This window comes from Rhododendron vialii, chromosome 4a, assembly GCF_030253575.1.
Source record: "Rhododendron vialii isolate Sample 1 chromosome 4a, ASM3025357v1".
NCBI classification, from domain to species: Eukaryota; Viridiplantae; Streptophyta; class Magnoliopsida; order Ericales; family Ericaceae; genus Rhododendron; species Rhododendron vialii.
Window position 1 is genome coordinate 40,690,643 of NC_080560.1, and position 25,292 is coordinate 40,715,934.

General features: G+C 37.0%; 2 protein-coding genes across 2 annotated transcripts; both read right to left on the bottom strand.

Annotated features, from left to right (window-relative positions):
• Window positions 1–955: 955 nt before the first annotated feature.
• Window positions 956–12,455, bottom strand: LOC131324040 (uncharacterized). The gene is made up of 11 exons (XM_058355867.1): window positions 12,223–12,455; window positions 10,812–11,003; window positions 10,484–10,643; window positions 9,099–9,496; window positions 6,513–6,754; window positions 5,611–5,671; window positions 5,106–5,174; window positions 4,163–4,480; window positions 3,454–3,645; window positions 2,354–2,519; window positions 956–1,704 (listed from the first exon to the last, which is right to left on the bottom strand). Exons 1-11 carry the CDS (start codon window positions 12,442–12,444, stop codon window positions 1,298–1,300), a joined length of 2,427 nt encoding a protein of 808 aa, XP_058211850.1. The 5' UTR covers window positions 12,445–12,455; the 3' UTR covers window positions 956–1,297.
• A 3,287-nt stretch (window positions 12,456–15,742) lies between these two features.
• On the bottom strand, window positions 15,743–25,292 carry LOC131324042 (uncharacterized). Its single transcript, XM_058355868.1, has 10 exons — window positions 24,836–25,292; window positions 24,360–24,551; window positions 23,966–24,131; window positions 23,446–23,837; window positions 18,778–18,858; window positions 18,645–18,734; window positions 18,084–18,344; window positions 16,712–16,903; window positions 16,370–16,535; window positions 15,743–16,227 (listed from the first exon to the last, which is right to left on the bottom strand). Exons 1-10 carry the CDS (start codon window positions 25,055–25,057, stop codon window positions 15,815–15,817), a joined length of 2,175 nt encoding a protein of 724 aa, XP_058211851.1. The 5' UTR covers window positions 25,058–25,292; the 3' UTR covers window positions 15,743–15,814.

The following is a 25,292-nucleotide window of genomic DNA, read 5'->3' on the forward strand; positions in this document are numbered from 1 at the left end:
CGTATTTTCTATGAGAACTATGTATTTTAGTGTGTGCTAAGGCTATTTTAACTGTGTATTTTTCAGTTTACATAGCCATTTCACATAGTTCTCATAAAACTGACTATGAGAATTAACTATGAGAATTGACAGTTCTCATAACCAGTTCACATAGCTAAGAGTATTTTTGTCCGAAACTTATCTCGTAAAGACAGTTCTCATAGAAATGATTATCATAAGCAATTCTCATAGAAACAGTTCTCATAGCAAATGATATTTTTTTAATATTATATAATTTCATATTCAATATGGATCTTATTTAGTAGATATCGTCGAAGAGGTTCCAAAAATATAATTTTTTAAAAAAATGAATATCTACAACAAAAGATATGACTTTTTGAAATTTAAATAATATTTTAATGGTGCACCAATGCTCATGGAGCATTGGATAATTTTTCTATACTAGATGCTCTCTAGTTTCGTGCGCTAATGCGTGTGAAGGGGCATGGTTGGAATAAAAAATATAAATAATTGTGCAGAACTAAATTAAGCCCGAATCTAATTTTTGGGGCCAGCCTAAAAATTCCCCTTAATGTTTCATTAACTCATCTTGCTTGTTTACTTATCTTTCTCATTACTCATAACATGCACTAAGCAAATTAATAAGCTAGGAATAACCATAATAAACTTAGCTTATTAAACAAGCAAGCAAACAAAGTGGATCACCAAAAAACGGGGCCTCAATTTAGAAGTGTCTTAGGACGCATTGATTTGGCTAGCAATGGATTGGACTACATATCCAAGGAGGCTATACATGTAATTTATACAAGTCTATGGCGTGTGGCATATTAAGATCTCATCTTTGTCCACCTGAATTATATATATATTGGGCCGGTTATAGAGATAATACATATGACAATACATTTTTCGGCCAAGAGCTCGGATTTCCTTTTTTCAGCGGGACATTAAGTACATGTTTCTTTGAAACAGCAAAAAGGATAAAATTTCATGAGATCGCAAACAAATTACAAACATGAATTAATCATCTTACATATAGATACAAATCACTCACCAAAACCCCCAAAAAATATACTAATCATTGAATGAAGACCTGCGAACAATTATTTAATGGAATTGATTTCTACATTTTATTTTTTGATAACCACACTTTTTTTATGTATTTTTTTTTTTTTGCTAAAAAAACAAAAAAGAAAGCGTGGATATAAAAAGAGAGAGTGTAGAAATCAATTCTCTTATTTTATTGATGGCGTTGGAAACTGATGTAAAACTAGAAAGCCCCTCTGATCATCAACATACGTTAATTAACAACTCTGCAATTCCTCCTAACCTCTCCATTACCATTACCATCTCCAAGCACTCCAATGGCACCCATCTTCATCATCGAACGGGCGAATCGACTGAAGAAAACCCCGGGAATCCGCATGAGCTGCGATATCAGGGCTGATCTTCGATCGGTGAGCAATGCAGCATCGGATTGAAACAGGCCCTTTTTCTGGTTGAGAATCGTAAAGTAATGGCTGTCAAATGAGAGTGAGCTATAGGGGTCCATCTCCACAGAAGAAGAAGGAGAATTCTTTGGGCAGAGACCCATTAGGGTTTTTGCATAGTCTTGATTTAGACAAGGGTCTGTATCACCTTTTCCGGTGAAATTGTACAGTCTTTTGAATATCAAAGAGCAATGCCCTATTCCAATGGTATGTCCCCCTGCATTGACAATTAGGGTTATCTCAAATGAGTGGAAATTTATTTTAGAGGGAAAGTATAGTAAAAGTTTTATTTTTTTTGAAACAGCAAAATTAAATAATATTGATAAAGAACTCGATAATGGGAAGTATAGTAAAAGTTGAAATAATGAGAAACTAAAATATATTTTCCAAGAATAAGAGAATTATATAAGAAAATTAACATATAGTAGTAATTTAATTGGGGAATTAGAAATAATTAGTTAATGAGGTGTTTGCCATAGATGTTAAAACTGACTTTAGAGATTTTGCTTTAAATTGTAAATTAATTAATTTTAGATTCTAGTACAAAATGAATAAACTTACGACTGTAAAATTATTTTACGATTAAGTGAAAATAAAAGGTAGTAGTGTTTGCTGCATGCTAAATCAAAATAATCTTTCAGACTAAGTACTTGAAATCTAAAATCTGGTCTAAAAAACACCTCAAACTGTGCTTTTCGAAAGCAGATAGATTTTAGGCTATTTTCCAATTTCTAGGACCCCAAGAATTTCAAAGCCCGTTATAAGAATTTCCGACGGACACTAGCAACAATTTTTTTTTTAAATATAAAAGCTTAAAATTAAAGTGTTCTAAAATTAAATTAGGTAAATTAAATATTGGTACGTACCTGATAAGACTACAAGATCTACAATATTTAGACCTTTGCTTGAAAATTGAGCCAAGAGGGTGCTGAAGTTTGCTCCTGGTGATGGTATATTGGGTCCAATATCTGTCGCAAGTGATATTTTCCCGTCTTTTCTCCCTGTTAAAACCTTCCACACTGGCCTTTGGAACTGCAATTTCCACGATCATGCATCACGTTAATTAATAGCATTAATCATGCTCTAGAATATTAACATACTACATGTATAGGCATTTTGTTACGTAACCCGGATGCGTTTAGACTATCATACACGCATCTTGAATAATTTCTCGTAGATTTATTCTAGTGTCCAGAGTACTAGTTGGATCTCCAGTAAAGTCGGGACAAATCCCCATAAGAACTGGCCCCACAACATGGACATATAGCACCTACAAGGTTTTCGAATTTGAGATCTAGGAGGGAACTTTTAATTTTCTCATACCTTTCTAATGCATGTAAGGCTATATAAAAACATCATTTTTTCTTTATAGGCTACAAGATTTTATTAAAAACTCGACAAAGGGTACATCGAGATGAGACCAACTAATAGCCATCAAGGAGAGGCATAGTAACAGGCCAAGGGAAAAAAAAAAACAAAAGAAGAAAAATTACATCCAATGGGAAAATTGAATGAGCCCGGCCATAGCTATCACAGTCAAAGCTTTCTACACGTAAGGACACATTAAATTACCACTCCTCAAGACATATATCAGCAGCAATTGAGACTAATTCTGGGCAGCACTTGAGTAACTCCATGCGTACGTAGCTTTTGACAGAAATGAAAGATATCATGTAAATCCTACATATAAAACAAATAAATGCTACAATACACACTCGATCTGTAGTTGGTGTGTACGAATTTTTATGCAACTATTGTGAGATTTTAAGTCAATGTCATCAATTTTTACGCAACTTATGAGTTTTCACATATAAGTTAAGATTTCTTGGCCTATAAAAAAAAAAAATTACGATTTCTTGGTATACAAATGTTATAAATTTAAGCTAGCGTACGCGCAGATATATATAGCCATGTGCATGTTATAGTAGTAGTATTTCCCCTATATATATAGCATTGATGTTATTACTTGGAAAGAAACTGCATCCCTAGCTGCCATGGCAAGAATATCAGCACAAGAAACAGTTCCATTGCATTTTTCTTCAAGTGCTGCCTTTATCTCATCAATTACATCATATCCTGATAAGGACAGGTTGGGGAATGCATCTTTCTCAGCTTTGTTTGTAGGTGTTGAGTCCAGCAATACGGATGCATCATTCCCCTGCAATTAATGCATAATTAGGAATACAACTTAATTAGGTTTTATAAATTTGAATAAAAGTTCAAACTCTTCATTAAATAAGTTATAAGATAGCTTATTATCAAGTACATGTCTAGACTGACCTCAATCATTCAATAGAATCAGCAATTTTAAATTAAATATTGTTTGTTGGTAAAAATGTACTTAATTTTTCAGCTTCTTCAAAGATGCGAAAAAGCTACAAGCATACATGATTTCGTCTCCCTCTCCGTTGGGCAACTCTTTTGGTCACCAATATACTTGTTTGCACAAGTTTTCGAACACGCGAGGCATGCACCAAGCAAACACATATATGATTCCAATCTCATTTCTCAAAGGGAGGACGGATTACTTTGTTTGTAGCTCATGATTCACAGTACTGTTTCACGTACATAAATAAAATCAATTTGTATACGTAAATAAAACTAAGTACTGCAATTATGCGCGTGCACGTATCTATAATAGTAGGATGGAAGAAATGCATGTAAATATATCATACCCTCACAAAGGCATCATGGAAATGAAGCCTTAAGAGCTTAGCTGCCAAGAAGGGTTTAGCTGCAACATTGCTCCATGTGATGTTCCTCACCACAGTTTCAACTGAAGGGCAACTCTGCTCATAGTACCCCATCTTCAGCTGACCACCGTCTCCATAGATACTCAACCCATGATCATCCTGATCATAGGCATTGAAGAACTGCTGATGATCATATTCATCTCCACCACAAAGAATTCTAACAGCTCTGGTTAGTACTATAAGGAGAAGGAGCAAGAAAGCAGGACTTTTTGGCATCATGATCTTCTTCTTTCCCTCTGGCTAGCTATATGCCTCAAGAAACCCTAAATTTCCTCTAGAGTTTGTTAGTTGAATGTAGTATAAAGGTTTTCATAGACTCATTTTATAGGCATCTCATGCCACCAAACTTGGGATCGGATTGTCTCTCCGGTCCAAACTGGAAGAAACAATCCAAACATGGATCACATATTGGGATAATCAATGGTTCAGATTTGCTCAGAGATTTTTATCGAGGAAATCGAGTTGACTCTTACCCGAACTATTGATTGTAGCAATAGACGGTCTAGATTTGAAAAATTAGATTTAAGTTGTCTCCTCCAGTTCAAACGTGGATCGGAGAGGATACAATTCCTAATTTATTTATTGGGTCTAAGGCTTTGGATGTAGAGGAGCTATTTGACATTCCTCTAAATTAGTTGTGGAATAGTTGTCATGATTGGGTAGCACGATGTATTAGATGATTAAATAATTACAAAAAATAAAAAAATCAAATCTTATTTAATTCTTAACTTAGGAGGAAGTTGATATTTCAACAAATCATTCGCGTCAAATATTTCTTTTTAGGCAAATCATTTTGTTTTATCAGCAATGAACAATCTAAGTTTTCTATTAATGGAGGAAAATTAATCATTACACAAATGTATACCTGACTCGGCGATTGTGGGAAAGGAGCAATTCCGTTCACCCATCCAACAAGTAGATGAACGTCACCTACCTTTTGTGGTAGGTGCTTGGTTTAGACATTTAATTCTTGGTCTAAATTCGAGAAAGTATTTAGCGTTTCCAAAGTACCGCTTGGCGTTGTCTATGTGGTACTCTCAACCATTTACGTAGCGATAAATTATGCGGTAGGGACATTATCAATTACTTTTGTCGGGTGATGAGGAGACAAGCGATGGACAACTACTGCTTGGTGCAATTGGTAAACTTTCTGCCTCCTTTTTGTGGAAGATCTTGGATTCGAGCCTCACAGGGAGCAGGCCCTTTGGGAGCCAGGGTTATGGATAGCTTTTGTACCCGTGCTAACACTAACACCCTCACTAATTTCCACTGATGTATATCGCCTGAAAAAAAAAAAAAAAGAAGGAGACAAGCGATATTCTAGCTATTTGCGGAAAGTATTATCTTTAAATGACAATACCAAAAAGTACCCAACTATTGGCCCTAAAATTGTCAACGAGGACAGTACGCACAGTTGCACGGTTTGTACCTCTGAAATTCCACCACTGTGCACGTCCTACGTACACTCTGTACGGAATCTGCATGCCTGCCTTAATTTTTTGTTTATAAATTTTGCATCAACCATCACATGGAAATATTTCCACATTTGCGGATAAAAAAAATATTTCCACATTTTGGGGACCTATTGGATGAAACCAAACCTCAATTATCAGCTTCTCGCTTTCCCAACTTCAACTGTAGTTGGCAAATGATTGCCAAAAAGTCTAGGACCACCGCACACACCCACCGCATATGTCCATCGCACGGTAAGTGAGGCTCGAGCAAAAGTAGTTTTGCTCCTACGAATTCAGAAAATATACCTATCGAAAATCGTTGGAGCTGATTTTTTTAGAAGGTTCCATAAAAAGTACTATTTTCAAATTTATGAGTATTTTTTTGTGGGGCCTGGAGTGGGCCCCACTAGCTGTGCGGTGGACTCATGCAGTGGACCTCGACTTATGCGCCTCAAATGTGAATTCACTTACAAAAAGAATTAAAAAAATTCTTGGTGCAAATTATCAAGTAGTTTAATTTACGTTTGTACTCCGTATTAGATTGATGATTGTGTTGGGAGTCTAATGTGTTTGAGGGGTTTTTTTTTTTGGTAAAACAGGAACATTTAAAAAAAAAAAAAAACTTACAGTAATCTAGGATACTCAACCTCATTTAGGTCATCACAATTGCGAATTAATACAAACTAGAGCACAACCGAAAACATGAAAGTCTAAAGCATCATTAAAAACCATACTAGCTAGCAAATCTGCACACTTGCATGTTTCCTTCGTGGTAAACATGATCAATCCTCTCCACTCCCAACTACCTCATCAAGTACCTGCAATCATGAATAATATTGCTCAGGCTGTGACGAGGTTGGTTCGGATCCGTAAGTAGTTGAATAGCCGCCAAAGCATCCATTCCCACGCAAATCGGAATTAGCTGCTTGTTGCTAGCCAAATGCAACCCATCTCTGAGAGCCCACAATTCTGCCTCCATACTATGCATACGCCTCAAGGAACGATGAAACCCATCAATCCACTGCCCATTTGCATCTCGAATAGGACCGCCCCCTGCAACCTGGCTAAGATTTTAATGACTGTGCAGGAAGTGTTTTGATAATTAATACCCGTTAAGGATATTGGCAGGTATTAATTATTAAAACACGCCACAGTCGTTTAATTCCCATCTTTATTACAGGCTCCATCTGTGTTTAGTTTAAAAAAATTTCCACACCACGTGACAAGAATATTAATTTTGTCTATTCCGGGGTTTTAAGTCCGGAATCACATTATGCTTCCATTCAACCGTGTGTGCATAGGCATAATCCGTTGAGAAATTATCCATGGAGTTCAAATGACATCCCATGGACTCAAAAAACAAGGAATAACTCATATCTATTTAAAAGGCTAAGGGTGCGTTCTTGTATACTTATACTAATTTGAAAACTTATTTTGGTATTTTTTTTATTTTTCATAACTTTTTGTTTAGCTTTTCGTCATAATTTTTGGAATTAATCGTTCATCTCGACGAGATGAATTGGAAAGTATAAAAATATGGATTGATGTTGAAAAAATTTAAATACGACGGTATTTTAGACAAATAAGATAACTGTTTGATATTTTTTTCGTTTTTAGTAAACCTTTTTTTTTTTTTTGCTTTCGGTCATAATTTTGTACTTTCTAGACTCCTCTCGTCGAGATGAATGATTAATCTCAAAAATTAGGACGAAAAGCTAAACAAAAAGGTTACAAAAAATAAAAAATATATAACAAATTAAGTTCCACATTATAAGTTTAAAAAACGCACCCTAAGTAGGGCTGCAAACGAACCAAGCCGCTCGCAACTCGGCTCGTTAGTGGCTCGTTCAAGCTCGACTCGGAAGTTAAACGAACAAGCTCGAGCCGATTTTTCAGCTCGTTTTGTAAACCAGTCGAGCTCAAGCTAGGATAAGCTCGGCTCGAGTCGGCTCGCGAGCCGGGATATATACACTTAAGTTTAGGATTTTTATTGTTATTTCATAATTTATTCTTTTTGTTTTCAGTTTCCAGTCAACCAAGGGAGACAAAAGCATACGCACACCAGCACACCATCCCTCCATAGGAAAATGAAATATATATACCTTCACAATCAAAATATTTTTGGTTATATTAGGCCTATGCAAGGATATATATATACATTTTTCGTAGGTCCGTTGAGGCTCGTGAACAAGCTCGAGCTCGAGTTAAGCCAAGGCCCGCTCGGCTTGAGCTCGACTCGTTAAGTTTTCACTGAGCTCGAGCTCGTGTTCGTTAAAAACTTAATAAACAAGCTTAAACATAGTAAAGCTCGGCTCGACTCGTTTGCAGCCCTAACCCTAAGCAGCCACAACACTTGAGCCGCTTGTTCTCCAGTGAGGACAGGATTATATGGTTTGGATGATAGGGTGATGCCACTCTTTTGATTGTGGCTTCATCCAATTTTCGTTGGATGTTTTTTCTTTTCTTTTTCTTTTCTTTTTGGCCTTTTCTTTTGCTTCAAGGTTCTTCTTGTAGCTTGAGTACTTTCAGCCTCCTCGATGTACCATTTGTCGAGTTTCTAATAAAATTTTGTTGCTTATAAAAAAACACTTGAGCCGCTCACAAAATAATTCTTTAAGGATCCCTAAAAGAAATAAGTTTAGCCTGATACCGGTAATGACTTAAGCCGCCTAATTTATTCATTGATTGTTTTCAATTGGCGGATAAAGAGAATCTAGGCTCGACAAACCTTGTCATATCCACAATACACAATTTTAGTCTCACATAGGATAGATAGAGAAAAAAAAAATTGGACCCTAATACACAATTGGTCTGGTGGCTCGCCACTTACAAGCCTCAAGTTTTTAAGTGGACTTGGGTCATTCAGCTTATATTGAATGCAATTGTGCAAGTGATATAGCATGAAATATGTGGATACTCCTCAACGGGATTGGACCACATGCACATAGGAAGAACCTGTCCGGATCAGACTTGTAAAAATAAGAGCTGTGATACTCGACTCTTAATCCTAGATGGAATCAAACTTCTATTACACTTTACAAAGATTGCATTTTTAGTATTATTCAGTAAGAACTTAACAATTATAAGTTGGACTTTCCTCATCACAATACCAATATCAAATACGCCCCTTGAAATAATTATCACAGCTGAAAAAAAAAAAACAAATTTCCAGAAAATTTAAACCACTTTATTCGAACTATGAACGAAAAATCAATACAATGGCGCTCAAAAGCCCTGAGGTTGCCTTTGGAATTAGGAATTAAGGATTTGAAAGGAGAAAATACAAGAAGAGGGGTTCCGGCCAGTTCATTTTCTCGGAATCTCTTTTCTTTTGGTTTCCCTTCAATTATATGCCTCCACAAATCAAAATTTCAAATTCGTTAGAGAAAAATTCAAGGATTAATCATGCTGCATTTCTGCCTTATCTCTCCTGAATCCCCCGTCAGCACACCAATTGCGCCCATTCGGGTAATCGAATGACCGAAATATTTGAAAAACTCCTCGTTTGTAGTTGTGCCCATCTCATCAACAATATCACTAGCATGACCGTCGGTGAGAAGTGCGGCATCGGACTGGAAAAGACCTTCGTTCAGCTTCAGAATGGTGTAGTAATGGTTGTCGAAGGTTCGACCGCTCCCCGGGTCCATTGGTACGACGGTTGTGGTGTCCGTAGCACTGCATTTGGTCTTGAGAAAAGATGCATAGGTTGAGTTTAGAGACGGATCGGAACCGTTAGTTCCGTCAAAATTGTATAGCCTGTTGCTGAAAAATTCGCAATTTCCAATTCCAATGGTATGTGCACCTGACCAAAATTGAACATAGCGTTATTGGCTTGACACATTTTAGAGCCCACAAACTTAAGAAATCAAATTTGTTAAGTTGATTGTCTCGTTTCTCTCTCCAGTGGTGACCTGAGTTCGAGTCACATGAAGAGTATGTTTGGGGTTCAGGATTATGGATAGCTTCTAAACTCCCGTTGATTAACACTCCGCTAACACTCGCTGATATATACCGTATGAAAAAAAAAAACCTTAAAAAGACCGAAAATTTTACTAGCATACATCGACTCATGACACAGCTTCCCACATTAACCTGAAAATTTTCAATGCCGGGTGGGTACCATATGACCGTGCCCATGTGATGCCTGAGCAGTCCATCCGGGCCGTCCAAAAGTGTATTGGACTGCTCAGATTGCAACCCTTTCTCTCCTCTCACCCCACCACTCTCTCTCTCCTTTTTCTCTCTCCAACTCCGAGCCGTCTAAATCCAAAATGAACGGTCCGGATTAACCGAACGGACACCACGTGGTACCCACCCGGCATTGAAAAATTTCTCCACATTAACCCATCAAATTTGCTTGCCTCTATAACCAACAGCTTGGTATAGAGTGGGCCTTATTCAGAATGAATTGTGCTGACAAAACTTTTGTTCTTTTTAAAATGGTCTAGGTTTTGTTTGAATAAAAAACTTATGCATCTGTATTGATTTCCATTCCTTGCATGTACAAATCTTTATCCTAAATTACCATCTTGTGTAACTTTAGGGGACATCGATTTTGAATAACCTAATACAAGAAAGATAATTTTTGGGCGAAAAAAGATTTTATTAAACCAATGTAAAGATTACAAATGATTAAAAGGATCGGACAAGAGAAAAAAGGCATCACAATGGAAGGGTAACATCCCAACGAGGTTGGCACCCCACCCTCAGACAAATCATATGCCACTCGATCAACGAAAAGGTGAGAATTAACGAGAGGCCGGGTACGTAGCATCCTAACAATATTTACCTGACAGCACGACGAGATCTTTAGATGAGAGACCTTTGTCGGCGAAAGCTTGCTTGAGGCCGGCGAAATCGTCGAATGGTGAAGGGAGGTCGACCTCCGACGCAAGCGAAACGGTCCCATCTCTTCTTCCCGTTTTCACCGTCCACATGCTTTTATTATACTATAACAGTCACCAGTGGTAAATCACTAAGTTAACAAAAATTTCAAATAATACTAGTCACTCAGAATCGTTAGTCGTACTTTTACGTACGTACTCAGAAAGTATGATACAAATCACAATCGCAATCGTAAGACTAATTTCTTGTCGAAATTCTTTCTTAAGACTTACTTGGAAGGAAACTGCGTCTCTAGTAGCCAAAGCGACTATATCGGCACAAGAAACAGTATTAGAACAGTTGATCTCTAGTTGGGTCTTTATTTCATCAATGACATCAAATCCTCCCAGAGAAAGGTTTGGAAATGCATCCTTCTCAGCTGTATTATTTGCTGTAGAATCCAACAATACTGAGGCCTCACAACCCTGATCATGTAACACCAAATTCACCACAAAATAAGTCAAAATTAAATAAGTTAAGCCAAACTGATCGATCCACCAGGTAATTAGACTCATATGGACAATGAGCAAGATCACAAAGAGTGACAGAGTCACAAGTGAACAATAATGGTGCCAACGAGTGGTTGAAAGCTAGAGGAGTATGAGAGAGCTAGACAAAAGTACGGAAATTACCAAATTGTAATTAAGATGGGACGCCGCCTATGTATAAATTTAAATTTATGGACAATTGAACACATATTTCACAAATTTATATACAAGAGCGGAGTCGGGATTTATAGTTTGTCAGACAGGACAAAATTTTAGATTTCCGAAAATTATTTTGGAACAGTGAAGCAACACTTATACCACTTGCCAATGTATAGCCAATCTAGCACTTTTTTTTTTGCAACTAAGTGGGATTAAGTGATCCCACTTGCCAATGTATAGCTCTGCACATATTTTAACTTAACTATAGCCTTGAAAACTTGAGGAGATCTAGCTAGGCATGTAACCTTTCTGGGAGAATTTACGTCCAAATTCTCATGCACAAAATTAAATCTGGTCTTTTTCAATCCTTTCGCATTGCAACTCAAGTTAAGGGATCCCTTAGTGGAAACTCCATGTATATGTTACATGAAAGTCTGTTTGTCTATACATACTTTTCCATTTCGTATTATAGTTTGAAAATCTAAAGGTCATGTATTTTTGAAAATCATCGCCGCCTCATATATAAAATGCGTAAAAATGGCTTAATCCCGACCTTTGTGCACTGAAAACTTTATATTCAACTCAAAACCAATTTATAATGAATGAAGAGGTCTCAACATTATATTAAGTGATCGCTCATTCAACTCCCATGCAATATGGGACATTAATATTTCCTTAACAGCAATCACCTCATAGCTAGACAATGCATAGGATTTTAAACAAAAAGGCATGAAAAGACCTCGAGGCGTTTTCCGATAACACAGGCTTGATGTGGGGCGGGCCTTGAGGCAAGCATGAATATGTGCATACATGTAACTAACACATGTGTGTCATGAGAAAAAAAGGGCCGCTGATTTTGCCACTCCCTTTATTGTTAACATTACTTCCCTGTAAGTATATTTTTGGTGCAAAAATACACTTGCAGAGGAGTGCCATTAACCAAAAAAAAAAGGAGTGACAAAATCATTTAAAAAAAGAGATTGTATGTAAAAATTACCCTGACAAAACAGTCATGGAATTGCAGCCTTAGCAACTTGGCAGGCAAAAACGGATTGGAAGCCACATTTTTCCATGTTATGTTCTGAACAATTTGCTCGGCTAAGGGACAACTCTTTTTGTAAAAGTTCTTCCTCAACCCATCTCCATGACAATCTCCCACAATTCCTAGCACCACCACTATAACAACAATGAACAAGTTCATGAATGTGGAGTACTTCATATCTCTCTCTCTCTCTCTCTCTCTCTCTCTCTCTCTCTCTCTCTCTCTCTCTCTCTCTCTCTCTCTCTCTCTCTCTCTCTCTCTCTCTCAACCTTATTTTCCTTGGACAAGTTCTATCTTTATGCCTCTAAGCTCAGACCTTGTGCATCCTTTATATACGAGGGAAGTAGGTAAGCAACATGTCAAAAAAAAAATAGAAGGAATAGCAAAACTCCAATTGTGAGACAGAGAGAGACATTCTTGTGTTGTTCCCATTTCCTTGCACGTTGAAGAATAAAGGCACCAAACTAATTAAAAACGTTAGTAAACATTAACGGCAATGTTTATTCCAATATATTAGGCTATATATGTTTTGACCTTTCGTACCCGAAGCCCAGTACCCTAGAAAGGACAAACGTACCACAACCACTTTCAGCTAGAAATTCTTCATTAATCCAACTCTTTTAATTTTCAATACACTTTCGTATAGGGGAGAGGAACAAGAATCCAAGTGATTTGATTTATTAATTTGTTCCAGGTCCCACGTCGATGGATATTGTTGACCTTGACATTATTACGTGATTATAGTTGGTTAGAGCATGATCACCGTAATAAGCTGTATAATTTGAAGTTGAAGATTAACACACATTCAAAAGTCAAATGTTACTAATACATTCTCGCCCGGCAGTACTGACGGCTTCGGGAATTTGTAATAGGATACACCGGCAGTTGATGTCGTCACTTTCTACCGCTGCCCTTGTTGCAGCTGCTCAACACGTTGGTTTCCTGGCAGAAGGGGTGGTGGTGTTGGCGTGTTGCTGCGGTTTGTGTCCTTGGGGCGGTACGTGGTGGCAGTTCTCTCCTCCTGGGCCGGCTGCAGCTTCAATTAGGATTAGTGTTTTTTTTCGTTTTTTTTTCAGGTATGGGCTTGACCCAATTGGTGTTTGGGCTTCGATCTTTTAGGTGTGGGCTTTGTGCCTTTGGGTATCTTTGATTGATTTCTTGTCAATCGAGGGATTGGGTCTCGGACTGGTCATATGATAGTTTTTAGTTTTGTTAGGAATTTGATGTCGTTCTCCCTATCCTATTAACCTTTATAACAACTTCAGAGATTAAAGAAATTTTTCTTTGCCGTTCAAAATAATACTCTACTTATTGATCTATTAATCAACACTACATGTACAAAACCTCGTATAGTAGTATAAATAATGTCAACGTATAAACTACGTATTAATTTAGTAAATTCCTTTTGGACGAAATTGTGGACGGGGCTGAACTTTTTTTTGAAGTGGTCGAAGGAAAGACTTGAATCAAATGGCTGTTTGAGGATGCTTTATGGCACGTTATTCTGACTATAAGGGGGGCCTAATCCTAATGTGATGCTATAAGAGCATCCGTAGTAGAGTCAATAATCAAAAGTTATCACATTATCTTTTAGTAATCCATTTAAGGAGTTGTTAAGCTTAGCAATGTAGAGGCCCACAATGGTACAATTAAAATTGAATAATCAAAACTTGCCAAATCATCTTTTCAACTTATAAAAATCTAAAAATTGTGACATAGAAAACAAATTTTTTTTAAAATAGTTTTCAAACTAATAAAAACAGTTTATTATAGAAAAAGAGAAAATATTTTTTTGAAAACTTTGATTTAAAAAATATTTTTTTGAAAACTTTGATTTAAAAAAAATAGTTTTCGGGAAAAAGTTTTAGAAAAAAACAGTTTTCGAAAAAAAGTTTTTTTATTTTTTAAAAACAACTGTTTTTGGAAAAAAAAAGTTTTAATAAAAAAAAACTGTTTTGAAATAAACAGTTTTTGCAAAAAAAAAATTGAAAAAAACAGTTTTTGCAAAAAACTAAATACTGTTTTTAAAAGTATTTTTCGTAGAAACATGTTGAAAATATATGGAAGTGGGAGAAGGTTTTTGTGTGTAATGATTATGTACTTGATTAAGAAAATATGGGGACAACTAAATTTGGTTATTGGCAAAAAATTACTAGTTTTGATAATCCAAGGGCCAAAATTTGGTGAGTTGCTAACATGTTGCTAAGTTTAGTTATTCTAATGTGAGCTCTTTTTTGAGCAAATGTTGCTAACTTTAGCAACCTTTTGATTTTGATTATACCACTTTGGATGCTTTAAACTAACGTCTCAAAGCAGACAAAGCATGCCCATGCAAATATACTCTTCTTTAAGACGATATGATGGAATTGTCTATCGTAGTCTTGATTTCAAAAGAATATTGTTCAAGTTGATAGGTTTTGAAATGTAGTTGAATTTTTTTTAATTAAGCATTATACATAATTCGATACGATAACCAAAAAAAAAAAAGTAGTTAATGTCATGAATGCGAAATTAACACATTTACTCTATTGGCAATAAACATGGAGAGAGAATGCATGACATTAAACCAATAGATTCTTCTTTTACTCTTCCTTTTTTTTTTTAATATTCTTTCATTATGATTTTAATTGTTGAGTTACTTTAAGATTTCTTATCTGCCCTGTATTTTATTTTATTAGTTTTGATTTGAGTAATAAACCCAGAGACATAAGTAGTGCAAACATTTCCTTTTGTAATTGGATGAATAAAATGTATAGAGACACAGAAATCTCTGGATGAAAATATACTACCAATTTCAACTGTGTAGATACTGCTCAATGGATCCCAAGTGATATGGTATCAACTTTGTGGATGCTGCTCAATGGATTGGGCCTACGTACACATGGGAAGAACCTGTCTGGATCAGACTTGTAACAATAAGAGCTGTGATACTTGACTCTTAATCCTAGATGGAATCAAACTCTCTATTAAACCTTACAAAGATTGTATGAGTATTATTCAATAAGAACTTAACAATTAATAATAACACACCCAGGGGTTGCCCCAGGAGTTCGGGCGGATGCCTAGGCTTTGAGAGTACTCCTCAAGGTCTGGGGTTTGATTTCTCACAGAATCAATACCTTGCGGTAAGTTGGGGGGGGGGGGGGGGGGGGGGGGGGTGTGTGTGACTAGTATGGCCTCGCTAACTCCTTAGAAGGCTTAGGTTGCGCAGTTGGGTTCATTTAATGACTTGGTTGTAAGGCTTAAAAAAAAACTTAACAAATATAAGTTGACTTTCCTCATCACAATGCCAATATCAATACACCCCTTGAAATAATTATCATAGCTGAAAATATCAAATTTCCCAAAAAGAAAAAGAAAAACCACTTTATTCGAAATACGAACGAAAAATCAATACAATGGCGCTGAAAAACTAAAAAGCCCTGAGGTTGCCTTGGGGTTTAGGATTTATGTAGGGATTTGTACGGAGAAAATGAAAGAAGAGGGGCTCCAGCTCATCTCCTCCGACGATCTCTTTTCCAAAATTCGAATTCGATTTGAGAAAAAATCAACTATTAATCGCGCTGCATATCTTCCTTATCTCTCCTGAACTCCCCGTCAGCACTCCAACCGCGCCCAGTTGCTTCATCGAATGACCGAAATATTTGAAAAACTCCTGGTTTGTAATCGTGCCCATCTCATAAACATCATTGCTCGCACTCTTGTCTGTGAGGAGCGCAGCATCGGACTGGAAGAGACCTTCGTTTTGCATCAAGATGGTGTAGTAATGGTTGTCGAAACTTGGACCGTTCCCCGGGTCCATGGGTACGTTGGTCGTGGTGTCCGCAGGGCCCTTGCATTTTGTTCTGAGGAAAGCTGCATAGGTTGAGTTCAGAGAGGGATCGGAGCCGTTTGTCCCGTCGAAATTGTATAGCCTGTTGCTGAAAAATTGGCAGTTTCCAATTCCAATGCTATGTGCACCTGACCAGAATTAAGTAGAGTAAAAGGCATCACAATGAGAGGGTAACATTTCAACGAGGTTGGCACCCCGCCCTTGACAATCATATGCCACTCAACGAGAAGGTAAAAATTAACGAGAGGGTAGCATCCTGACAATGTTTACCTGAGAGCACAACGAGATCTTTAGATGAGAGACCTTTGGCGGCAAAAGCTTGTTTGAGGTTGGCGAAATTGGCGAATGGCGAAGGGAGTTCGGCCAGGGCCTCCGACTCAAGCGAAACGGTCCCATCTCTTCTTCCCGTCTCCACCTCCCACAAGCTTTCATTGTACTGCAACAGCCACCAGGCCGGGTAAATCACTAAGTTAAAGATAACGAAACATTTCTCACTTCGGGGACATCCTATAAAATTGGAACGATACAGAGAAGATAACAAAACATTCCAACGGCAAATCTTTATATTTGTTGGCGAGGCTAATTTTTCATCGAATTTTTTTGAAGACTTACTTGGAAGGAAACCGCATCTCTGGCAGCCAAAGCGACTATATCGGCACAAGAAACAATGCCAGGACAGTTAATCTCTAGTTGGGTCTTTATTGCATCAATGAGGTTAAATCCTCCCAGTGAAAGGTTTGGAGGTGCAGCCTTCTCAGCTGTGTTATTTGCTGTAGAATCCAACAATATTGAGGCCTCACAACCCTGCAGATCGATACACCATGCAACCAACAAAATTAGTATTAGATTAGCCTGGAAATAGTTATATCAAAAACATCATGTACTGTCACCATACACCATTGATTTAAACAGTGACGACTTGGGGGGTTTGGCCTAACTTATTTATTTCGACTTGTTTGAATTACTATTTATTTGTCTAGACAAGAGGAATAAAAAAGTAAGAAGAATATTAATCAAACTTGAAAAGAAAAAAAAATACAAGAACATCGGGAAAAAAAACCTTACATTTTTTTATTTTTAGTGAATTTTTTATTAGAATTTTTTACCATTTAATGTCACTCATCTAGATTAATAAGTAACTCGAGTAAAATTTAACGCAAACTAACGAAAATTCAGAAAAGATAAAAATAAGTCAAAATAAATAAGTTAAGCCAGAATCCACCGGGTAAGACTCGCATGGAACAATGAGCAAGATCACAAAGAGTGACAAAGTCACAAGTGAGACAATAATCGCGCGCGCTAACGAGTGGTTGAAAGCGGAGTATGAGGGAGCTAGACAGAAGTATAGAAATGACCAAATTGTAAGATGGGATAGTACGTATAGGTTTAAATTTATGGAAAATTGAGCACAATTCACAAATTTATGGGCGGAGCCGGGATTTTCTCGCAGTTGGGTGAATTACTAGTCATCTATAGTTTGTCATGACAAGACAAAATTTCAGATTTCCAAAAACTATTTGGAACAATGAAGCAACATTTGTACCCTACATTACAGCTAATCTAGCACCTTTTTTTTTTGGTATTATAGTTTGAAAATTAAAGGTCTTGCATTTTTATGAAAAGTGTCGCCGCCTCGCATATAATGCGTAAAAATGCTTAAATCCCAAACCTTGTGCATCGGAAACTTTATATCCAATGACTGAAAACCAAAACAATTGGTTGAGAGGTCTCAACATTATATCAAGTGATCATCACTCATTCGACACCCATGCAATGTGGGACAATATTTCCTTAACAGTAATCACTTTGCAGACAAGGCATAGGATTTCAAACGGAAAGGCGTGAATTGAAAGACCTCGAGGCGCTTTATGATAACACAGACTTGATGCGGGCCTCGAGGCAAGCATGCATCGATCAATATGTGCATATCCATATAACGAACAAAAGTGTATAATGAGAAAAAGGAGATTGTATGTAAAATTACCCTAACAATACAGTCATGGAATGCAAGCCTTAGCAACTGGGCAGGCAAAAATGGGCTGGAAGCCACATTTGTCCATGTTATGTTCTGAACAATTTGCTCGGCTAAGGGACAACTCTTTTTGTAAAAGTTATTGCTCAACCCATCCCCATCCCCATGACAAACTCCCACAATTCCTAACAACACCACTATAACAACAATATTATTGAACAAGTTCATGAATGTGGAGTACTTCATCTCTCTCTCTCTCTCTCTCTCTCTCTCTCTCTCTCAACCTTTTTTTTCCTTGGACAAGTTCTATCTTTATGCCTCTAAGCTCAGACCTTGTGCATCCTTTATATACGCGCGAGGGAAGTAGGTAAGCAACATGTTAAAAAAAATAGAAGGAATAGCATAACTCCAATTGCGAGACAGAGAGACATTCTCGGTTGACTTTTACTTGTGTTGTTCCCATTTCCTTGCACGTTCGAGAATAAAGACACCAAACCTTTTTTTTTTGCCTAAGCAAAGAGATTTTATTATCTTTATAAACGATTATAACAATTAAACGGAACAAGGACATACCGGCATAAGCCATCCCAGACCACCGAGAAAAAGGACGGCCCGCAAGACATGTACTCCTACCAAAATAGTAAAATTTTGAGGAAAACCTAACTAAAAAACACCCAAATACTTAAACGAAAACTCGAAATCATACCTCAAAACCCATAACTCCACATAAAGCGACAACAAACCGAAACGAGATTTCGAAGCAAATCCGAAAGACCGACACCAAAACCTGGCAAAAACGCACTAAAAAGCCTTGGACGTACACCAAACAAAGGAAGCTAAACTCCGAAGAGACCAAACTAATTAACAGTGAATTAGAACTAACTGGTAATGTTTATTCCATTAGGCTATGTTTTGACCTTTCATTCTTCAAAAATGCTACGATACACATACCTATTTAATTGGGCACGGCCTATATATATGCACCCTTTTAAATTGTCTTGATCGAACTCGTGACATTTTCCTTGAAATTGAGAACATTTATACTATAACAATTCATCACATCAAGATAAAAAACCCCATAACGTAACAATGAATTTAAGGTGAATCAGCCACATAAGTGTGTGTATTAGTGTTTTTTCATCATTTTTTTTCCCTTGGTAAATCCTTCAACCAAGTGACGTATCATGCAATAGTCCGGAAGCACCGTCGCGTGGTGCTCCGAACCACTCCAAAACCACACAATCTCATGGGATTCACGATTAAGTGTACGGACCGCACATAAAATGTGTGATCCTGAAGTGGTCCGAAGCACCACATGGCGGTGCTCCTGACTACTTTACTCTTCGACCAATTCTTTATGTTTTGTTATTATAACCCGAAGCCTACCCTAGCTACCAACCACAACCACTTTCAGAAATTCTCTTTTACCAGAAAAACAGCCTAAGCTGTCATAACAGAATACTAACTGTTATTATAACCTATAGTATTTCCTAGCGTAGCTAGATTCTTGTTCCTCTCCCCTTCTCCCCAAATTAGAGAGAACTCTCTCTCTCTCTCTCTCTCTCTCTCTCCAAAGTTCACCTTGGGCTGCCAAAATGTCGGGATCGTTGATAACAAGAATTTTCTCTTTAATAACAAGGATTCATCGTTCCCAATACACAGTCAAATTATTGTATTTTATCTTTTACGTATTATTTCTCAAGGTTTCATTCTTTTTTTCTCGTATTAGAGGATAGAAAATGGGATTTGAGTTACGTTAGCATTTCTTATCAGCCTTCTTTTTCTTTTCTTTTTTTATACAAGTTTTGATTTGAGTAATGAACCCAGAAACAAAGTATTGCTACAATTTTCCTTTGTACTAATTAGTTGAATGAAATGGAATATAAGGTCTACCAACCTTCTCAGTACATATAGTATTATTTTGGAAGCAATTACTATTCCTCTCCTTCTTAGCTATTTTAATTAATTTTCTAAACAGGATTTTATTCAGTACATATAGTATTAGTATTTTGGAAGCAATTAATATTCCTCTTACTTGTACAAGTTGGTAGCATATTGTTAGATTAATTACTAAAAAACAAGCATGCATGCACGTAGACTTCTTTGAGCCTGGAAAGTCAACCAATTTAAATTAATTTTTCGAAAAATTGATTCAATGAATCATATACGTACGTGTCAAATGCTTATTTGAAACCACCTTTTGCCAAAAAAAAATTCCTCAAGTTTCTTAGGTAATAATACGAAATTTGAAAATTTTCCTCAACTCTAGCTGGTTGGCAAATGAATCCACTTCAAATGTAATTTGATTCTGGACCACTCACTCATTTTTTTTTTAAAATAAAATGCCAACTCATTTAATTGTTTCGGGATGACCCCTCATTTATTTGAAAAATTATTCAATCCCCTTTGGGGCGGTGCCCCAAGACACTGAATAATCGCTCCATTTATTTTATTGTAAAATGAAATGCCAACTCATCATCATTATGTATTGAATCGATAATTAATATGCCAATCCATTTATGTTTTGAGACCCCCAAAAAAAAAATTACAACAGTACCTAGCAAATTAAAGCCCTCGTTTGCCCTCTAAACCAATCTTTCAAAATTTTTAATTACATCACATTGTTCGTCTCAATAGGAGGAATTAAAAAGTATAAAAATATATCTTAAAGTCGAAAAAAGTATATGTAAGACGACGCTAAAGGCATTTTAGTTGGGGCTATCAGGATGTGGGATACAGAAAATAAAGTACATAATTGCCATATATTATCTAATTAGTTTTGGGTTGACAAATTCAAGTTATTTTATATTGTCATTTAAAATTTTCTTAAGTTCTTTCATAAACAAAGAATAAGTGCGTACATGGGTATTTTAATTATCTTAAGAAAAAAGAAAATACCTAACTATATACAGCTTGTCGATGCATTGGGTCATCGTACTTTCGGTAAATATTAGAATCCCAAATCTATAGCATTCAAGGAGTGCATTTTCAACTGAAAACATCTCTCTCTCTCTCTCTCTCTCTCTCTCTCTCTCTCTCTCTCTCTCTCTCTCTCTCTCTCTCTCTCTCTCTCTCTCTTTTTCTGTCCGCAACAAAATTTTATTATAACTCGACAAATCATGTATCGAGAAGGCTAAATCAGCCACAAGAAGTCTTGAAGTGGATAAAAGCCAAGAGAGAGAAAGGATAAAAAAAGAAAAGATCGAAAATTACATCTAACAAAAAATTGAATGAGCCACAGATAGACAGACCAATCGTGAATGCCTAGAAATTCCAAAGAAAATCAGCACTAGATCCACGTTTCTTGAGCATGCCTTGGTCCAAACATGTCTCTTAGCTAGGCACTCCTCGTATCGAAATTCTGGCTCTTGCAATTATGGGATGAAAAAGTCAAAAGTGAAAGTGGGCTGGTTTATGGTAATAGAGTTCTGCATTTATTGGGCCCCATGATTGGGTTTGGGCATTCGTTCAAGGCCATGTAGATAGAGTTCTCCTACAAGCCCATGCCTTGGTAGCCCACAAGGGCCCTATCCTTATGATTGTAAGCCTCTCTCGTATTGTGACAATGGACTTTTAATGGGCCCATGCAACATTTGAGAAAATTGGAAATTAACCTTGTTGGATCAGATTAGGCCCACCAATTGCAGGACGAGTTCCTTTTAGGGATTTGGGCTTTTTCCTGGTTTTAATTGGATCCCATCAGGAAAATTGGTTTTCTAATAATTAGTTGAAGTAGGATCAAAAAAATAATAATAATAATTAGTTGAAGTGCACTTTAAGTTCACCTGAAAATTAGGGCTGTGCAAAAAAATCTGGTAAACCGTGAAATCAATCTGGACTGAATCGATCCGTACCGTTTGAATTTTGTCCGTGGATTAATGGTTCAGACACGGATTAAAAAATTAAAAAACCGTAACTCGCAGTTTGGCCCCGGGATTTTTATTACGAAACCGTGGATTAACCTAACCGGACTGTGAGAATTTATTATAAATAAATAAATAAAACTCTGTGTGTGTGTGTGTGTATATATGTGTGTGTGTGTGTGTCTATACATAAATAATTTTCACCTATAAATAAATTAATAAAATTTTGTATACCAATTCCAATATTTTACTTAATAATGGGATATAATGTAAGTCTACATAAAATTTAGGGGTAAATCGTAAAGTAACACTATTTCCTAGATCTGATTCTTCAAAAGAGTAATATACACTAAATTTTTGTTGTTCTTTGGTTTTAATGAACGTCTGGAAGACTAAAACTGCACGTATTTTTTCATTTGGTGTATGCTCTATTCTAGAACTGCAACGCAGCAATGAACTGTAATCCTTTAGTCTACGAAATATATGATTATATGCTAGTGTTTAATTTTTACTTACTTACGTAACAAAATCCATGGACAAAATCGTAACTGATCCGCGAGTCACGAATTGGATTGGAATTGAACCATAAGACTTTTGATCCAGACACGGATTTTATTTTCAAAAAATCGTGACAACGGTTCTGTTCTCGAATTCTTAGAATTTCAAACCGAACCGGACCGTGAACAGCCGTACTGAAAACTCTTATTAAGACATTCAAAAAATGGGTCTTGAATAACTTTGACCGAATACACATCATTCCACCTCATTTATGCTAGCGTAACTTAGTCGTGCTCTCCTTAATTACGAAGAATGCCCTCGATAAAATGATTTAATGGTGCTCTAAAAGCACCACCATATATGCATGTAGTACTCTTGGACATTTCCCCCACAAACGGGAGCTATGGATGTATTCAATTACACGTTTCGAAAACCATGTAAGGTCTCTGTTTTGTTCTTTGTTTCTTGCTTGATTGTTCTTCGATCTCGTGTTGTGTTTGTTGTGTTTTGACCGGTTTCTCAGCGAATGGGATCAAAGTGCAATCGTGTGTTTTCTAACTTTCTTATATCTTCTCTAACTTTTTTTTAAGAAATAGAAGAGAAAATCTACAGTTGGATTTTCCAAATTACAATATCTCATGTATATATAAGCTGCAAAGAAACCCCTCAAAATAATTATCGTAACTGAAAAACGAAATTACAAAACAATCACTTCATTGCAAAAATGAAAGAAAATTGAAGAAGACTTTTTAGCTTTGCTTCAAGTTTTCAACTAACACACAATGCCTCACAAAATAAACTCGCGTTTGGTTCCTTAGATTTGTGTAATGATTTATGAAGCGAAAAGAAAAGACGATAGAAGAATTCGAATTTCTCCCTCTTGAAATCGCTCGTCTTTTATTTTTCACTTCACATCAATTCCCCCACAAATCAAAAATCCAAATACAATCCCCAAAAATCAACAAAACAACATTACAATCAAAAATACAATCGCAAAAGAATCAATTAACAACAGTACATTTCTTCCTTATATTTCCTGAATCACCCGTAAGCACTCCAACTGCACCCATCCGCTTCATCGACTCACCAAACTTCGCGAAAAATTCCTCGTTTACGAGCAACTTGTCAACGAGATCGCTAGCGTCATGGTTAGTGAGGAGTGCAGCATCAGACTGGAAAAGACCGTCCTTTAGCTTCAAATTGCTGTAGTAATGGCTGTCGAAAGTTAGGCTGCTCCCCGGATCCATTTCCACTGTGGTTGTGGTGTCCGAAAGGCTCTTGCATTTTGTCCTGAGGAAAGCGGCGTAGGTTGAGTTCAGAGAGGGATCGGAATCGCCTTTTCCGGTGAAGTTGTAGAGTCTGTTGCTGAATAGATTGCAGTGTCCAACCCCAATTGTATGTGCACCTGACCAAGCACGCGAGGTATTTGTTACTTCCATGTTGCTTATTCAAAGCCAAATCTAAAGTTAAAAGCTAAAAATCTGTTTCCACAGCTATCGCAAACAGTACTGCCGAGGTGTGTTGTATATTTACCTGATAGCACAACAAGATCATGAAGTGAGAGATTTTTGTTTGCAAAGTCTTGTTGAAGGGTGGTGAAGTTGGAAAATGGTGAAGGGATGTTGGCCAATGCCTCCGAAGCGCGCGAAATGTTTCCATCCCTTCTTCCAGTGTACACCTCCCACAATGATTTCTTGAACTGCAACATTAATCACCATCAGAGCTATTTCATGATTTTTACCATACATATCTTAAAATGGTCCGACTCTTCTCGTCGAGAAGAATCAAATAAGGCAAATATTCGTACCAAAAACTTTACAAAAAAATCACTAACAAAAAAAAAATCATTTGATTAAAAAGCTAATAAAGGGTGTATTTTGCTTGTTCCGGGTTCTTTTTTTTTTTTTTTTGGCATTCGAAGACTTACTTGGAAGGAAACTGAGTCTCTAGCAGCCAAAGCAACTATATCTGCACAAGAAACTTTGCCAGGACAGGCGTTCTCTAGTTGGGTTTTGATTTCATCAATAACATCAAATCCTGCAAGTGAAAGGTTTGGGATTGCAGCCTTCTCAGCTTGATTATCTGGTGTTGAGTCCACCAACACAGAGCCATCACAACCCTAAACACACCAACCAAACAAAGTACTGTATTAGATTTGCCCGAATATATATGTGCATGTATACGTATATAACAAAATGAATGTATGTACGCCATATGGGTACTTTGAACTCAGTTCATACCGAGTTTTGTTGATCAGGGGCGGTGGAATTGATCTCTCAAGATTAATTAGTCAAGGCGCGTAAGCTGGCCCGAACACTTGAATTATAGTAAAAAAAAAGAAAAAAAACGTCATGCATGCACAGATGAGGGGAAGGGATGTAGTTACGTAAGAGAATTACGTACCCTGACAAAACAATCGTGGAAATGCATCCTCAGGAACTTGGCTGGCAATGCAGGATTGGCAGCCACATGCTTCCATGTTATGTTCTGAACAATCTCCTCGGCTAAGGGACAACTCTTTTCGTAAAAGCACCTTTTCAACTCATCTCCATGACAATCTCCCACAATTCCTAACACCACCACTGTGACAACAATCAACAAGTTCATGTATCTTGAGTACTTCATCTCTCTCTCTCTCTCTCTCTCTCTCTCTCTCTCTCTCTCTCTCTCTCTCTCTCTCTCTCTCTCTCTCTCTCTCTCTCTCTCTCTCTCTCTCTCTCTCTCTCTCTCTCTCTCCTGTGTAGATCACAATTCTGAAACCGGGATTAAAAGCGAAAGATCACACCAAAAAAACCGTGATCTCTATCTATTTTCGTTGTTGTAGTGATCTCTTTTTCTTTGCACTTCCATTGTAAGAGCC

Bases quoted from the DNA above. Each gene is read 5' to 3' on its own strand.
- LOC131324040 (XM_058355867.1), bottom strand. From the start codon at position 12,444: ATGAAGTACTCCACATTCATGAACTTGTTCATTGTTGTTATAGTGGTG. The intron at 10,644-10,811 runs GTAAGTCTTAAG...TGACTGTTATAG, and splicing joins GAGACGCAGTTTCCTTCCAA to TATAATAAAAGCATGTGGAC. The intron at 5,672-6,512 runs GTACTTGATGAG...GTGGAATTTCAG, and splicing joins AATATTATTCATGATTGCAG to AGGTACAAACCGTGCAACTG.
- LOC131324042 (XM_058355868.1), bottom strand. From the start codon at position 25,057: ATGAAGTACTCAAGATACATGAACTTGTTGATTGTTGTCACAGTGGTG. The intron at 18,345-18,644 runs GTATGTCCTTGT...GGTTGAGAGAGA, and splicing joins GTCTGGGATGGCTTATGCCG to GAGAGAGAGAGAGAGAGAGA. The intron at 16,228-16,369 runs GTAAACATTGTC...AATTCTGGTCAG, and splicing joins AGATCTCGTTGTGCTCTCAG to GTGCACATAGCATTGGAATT.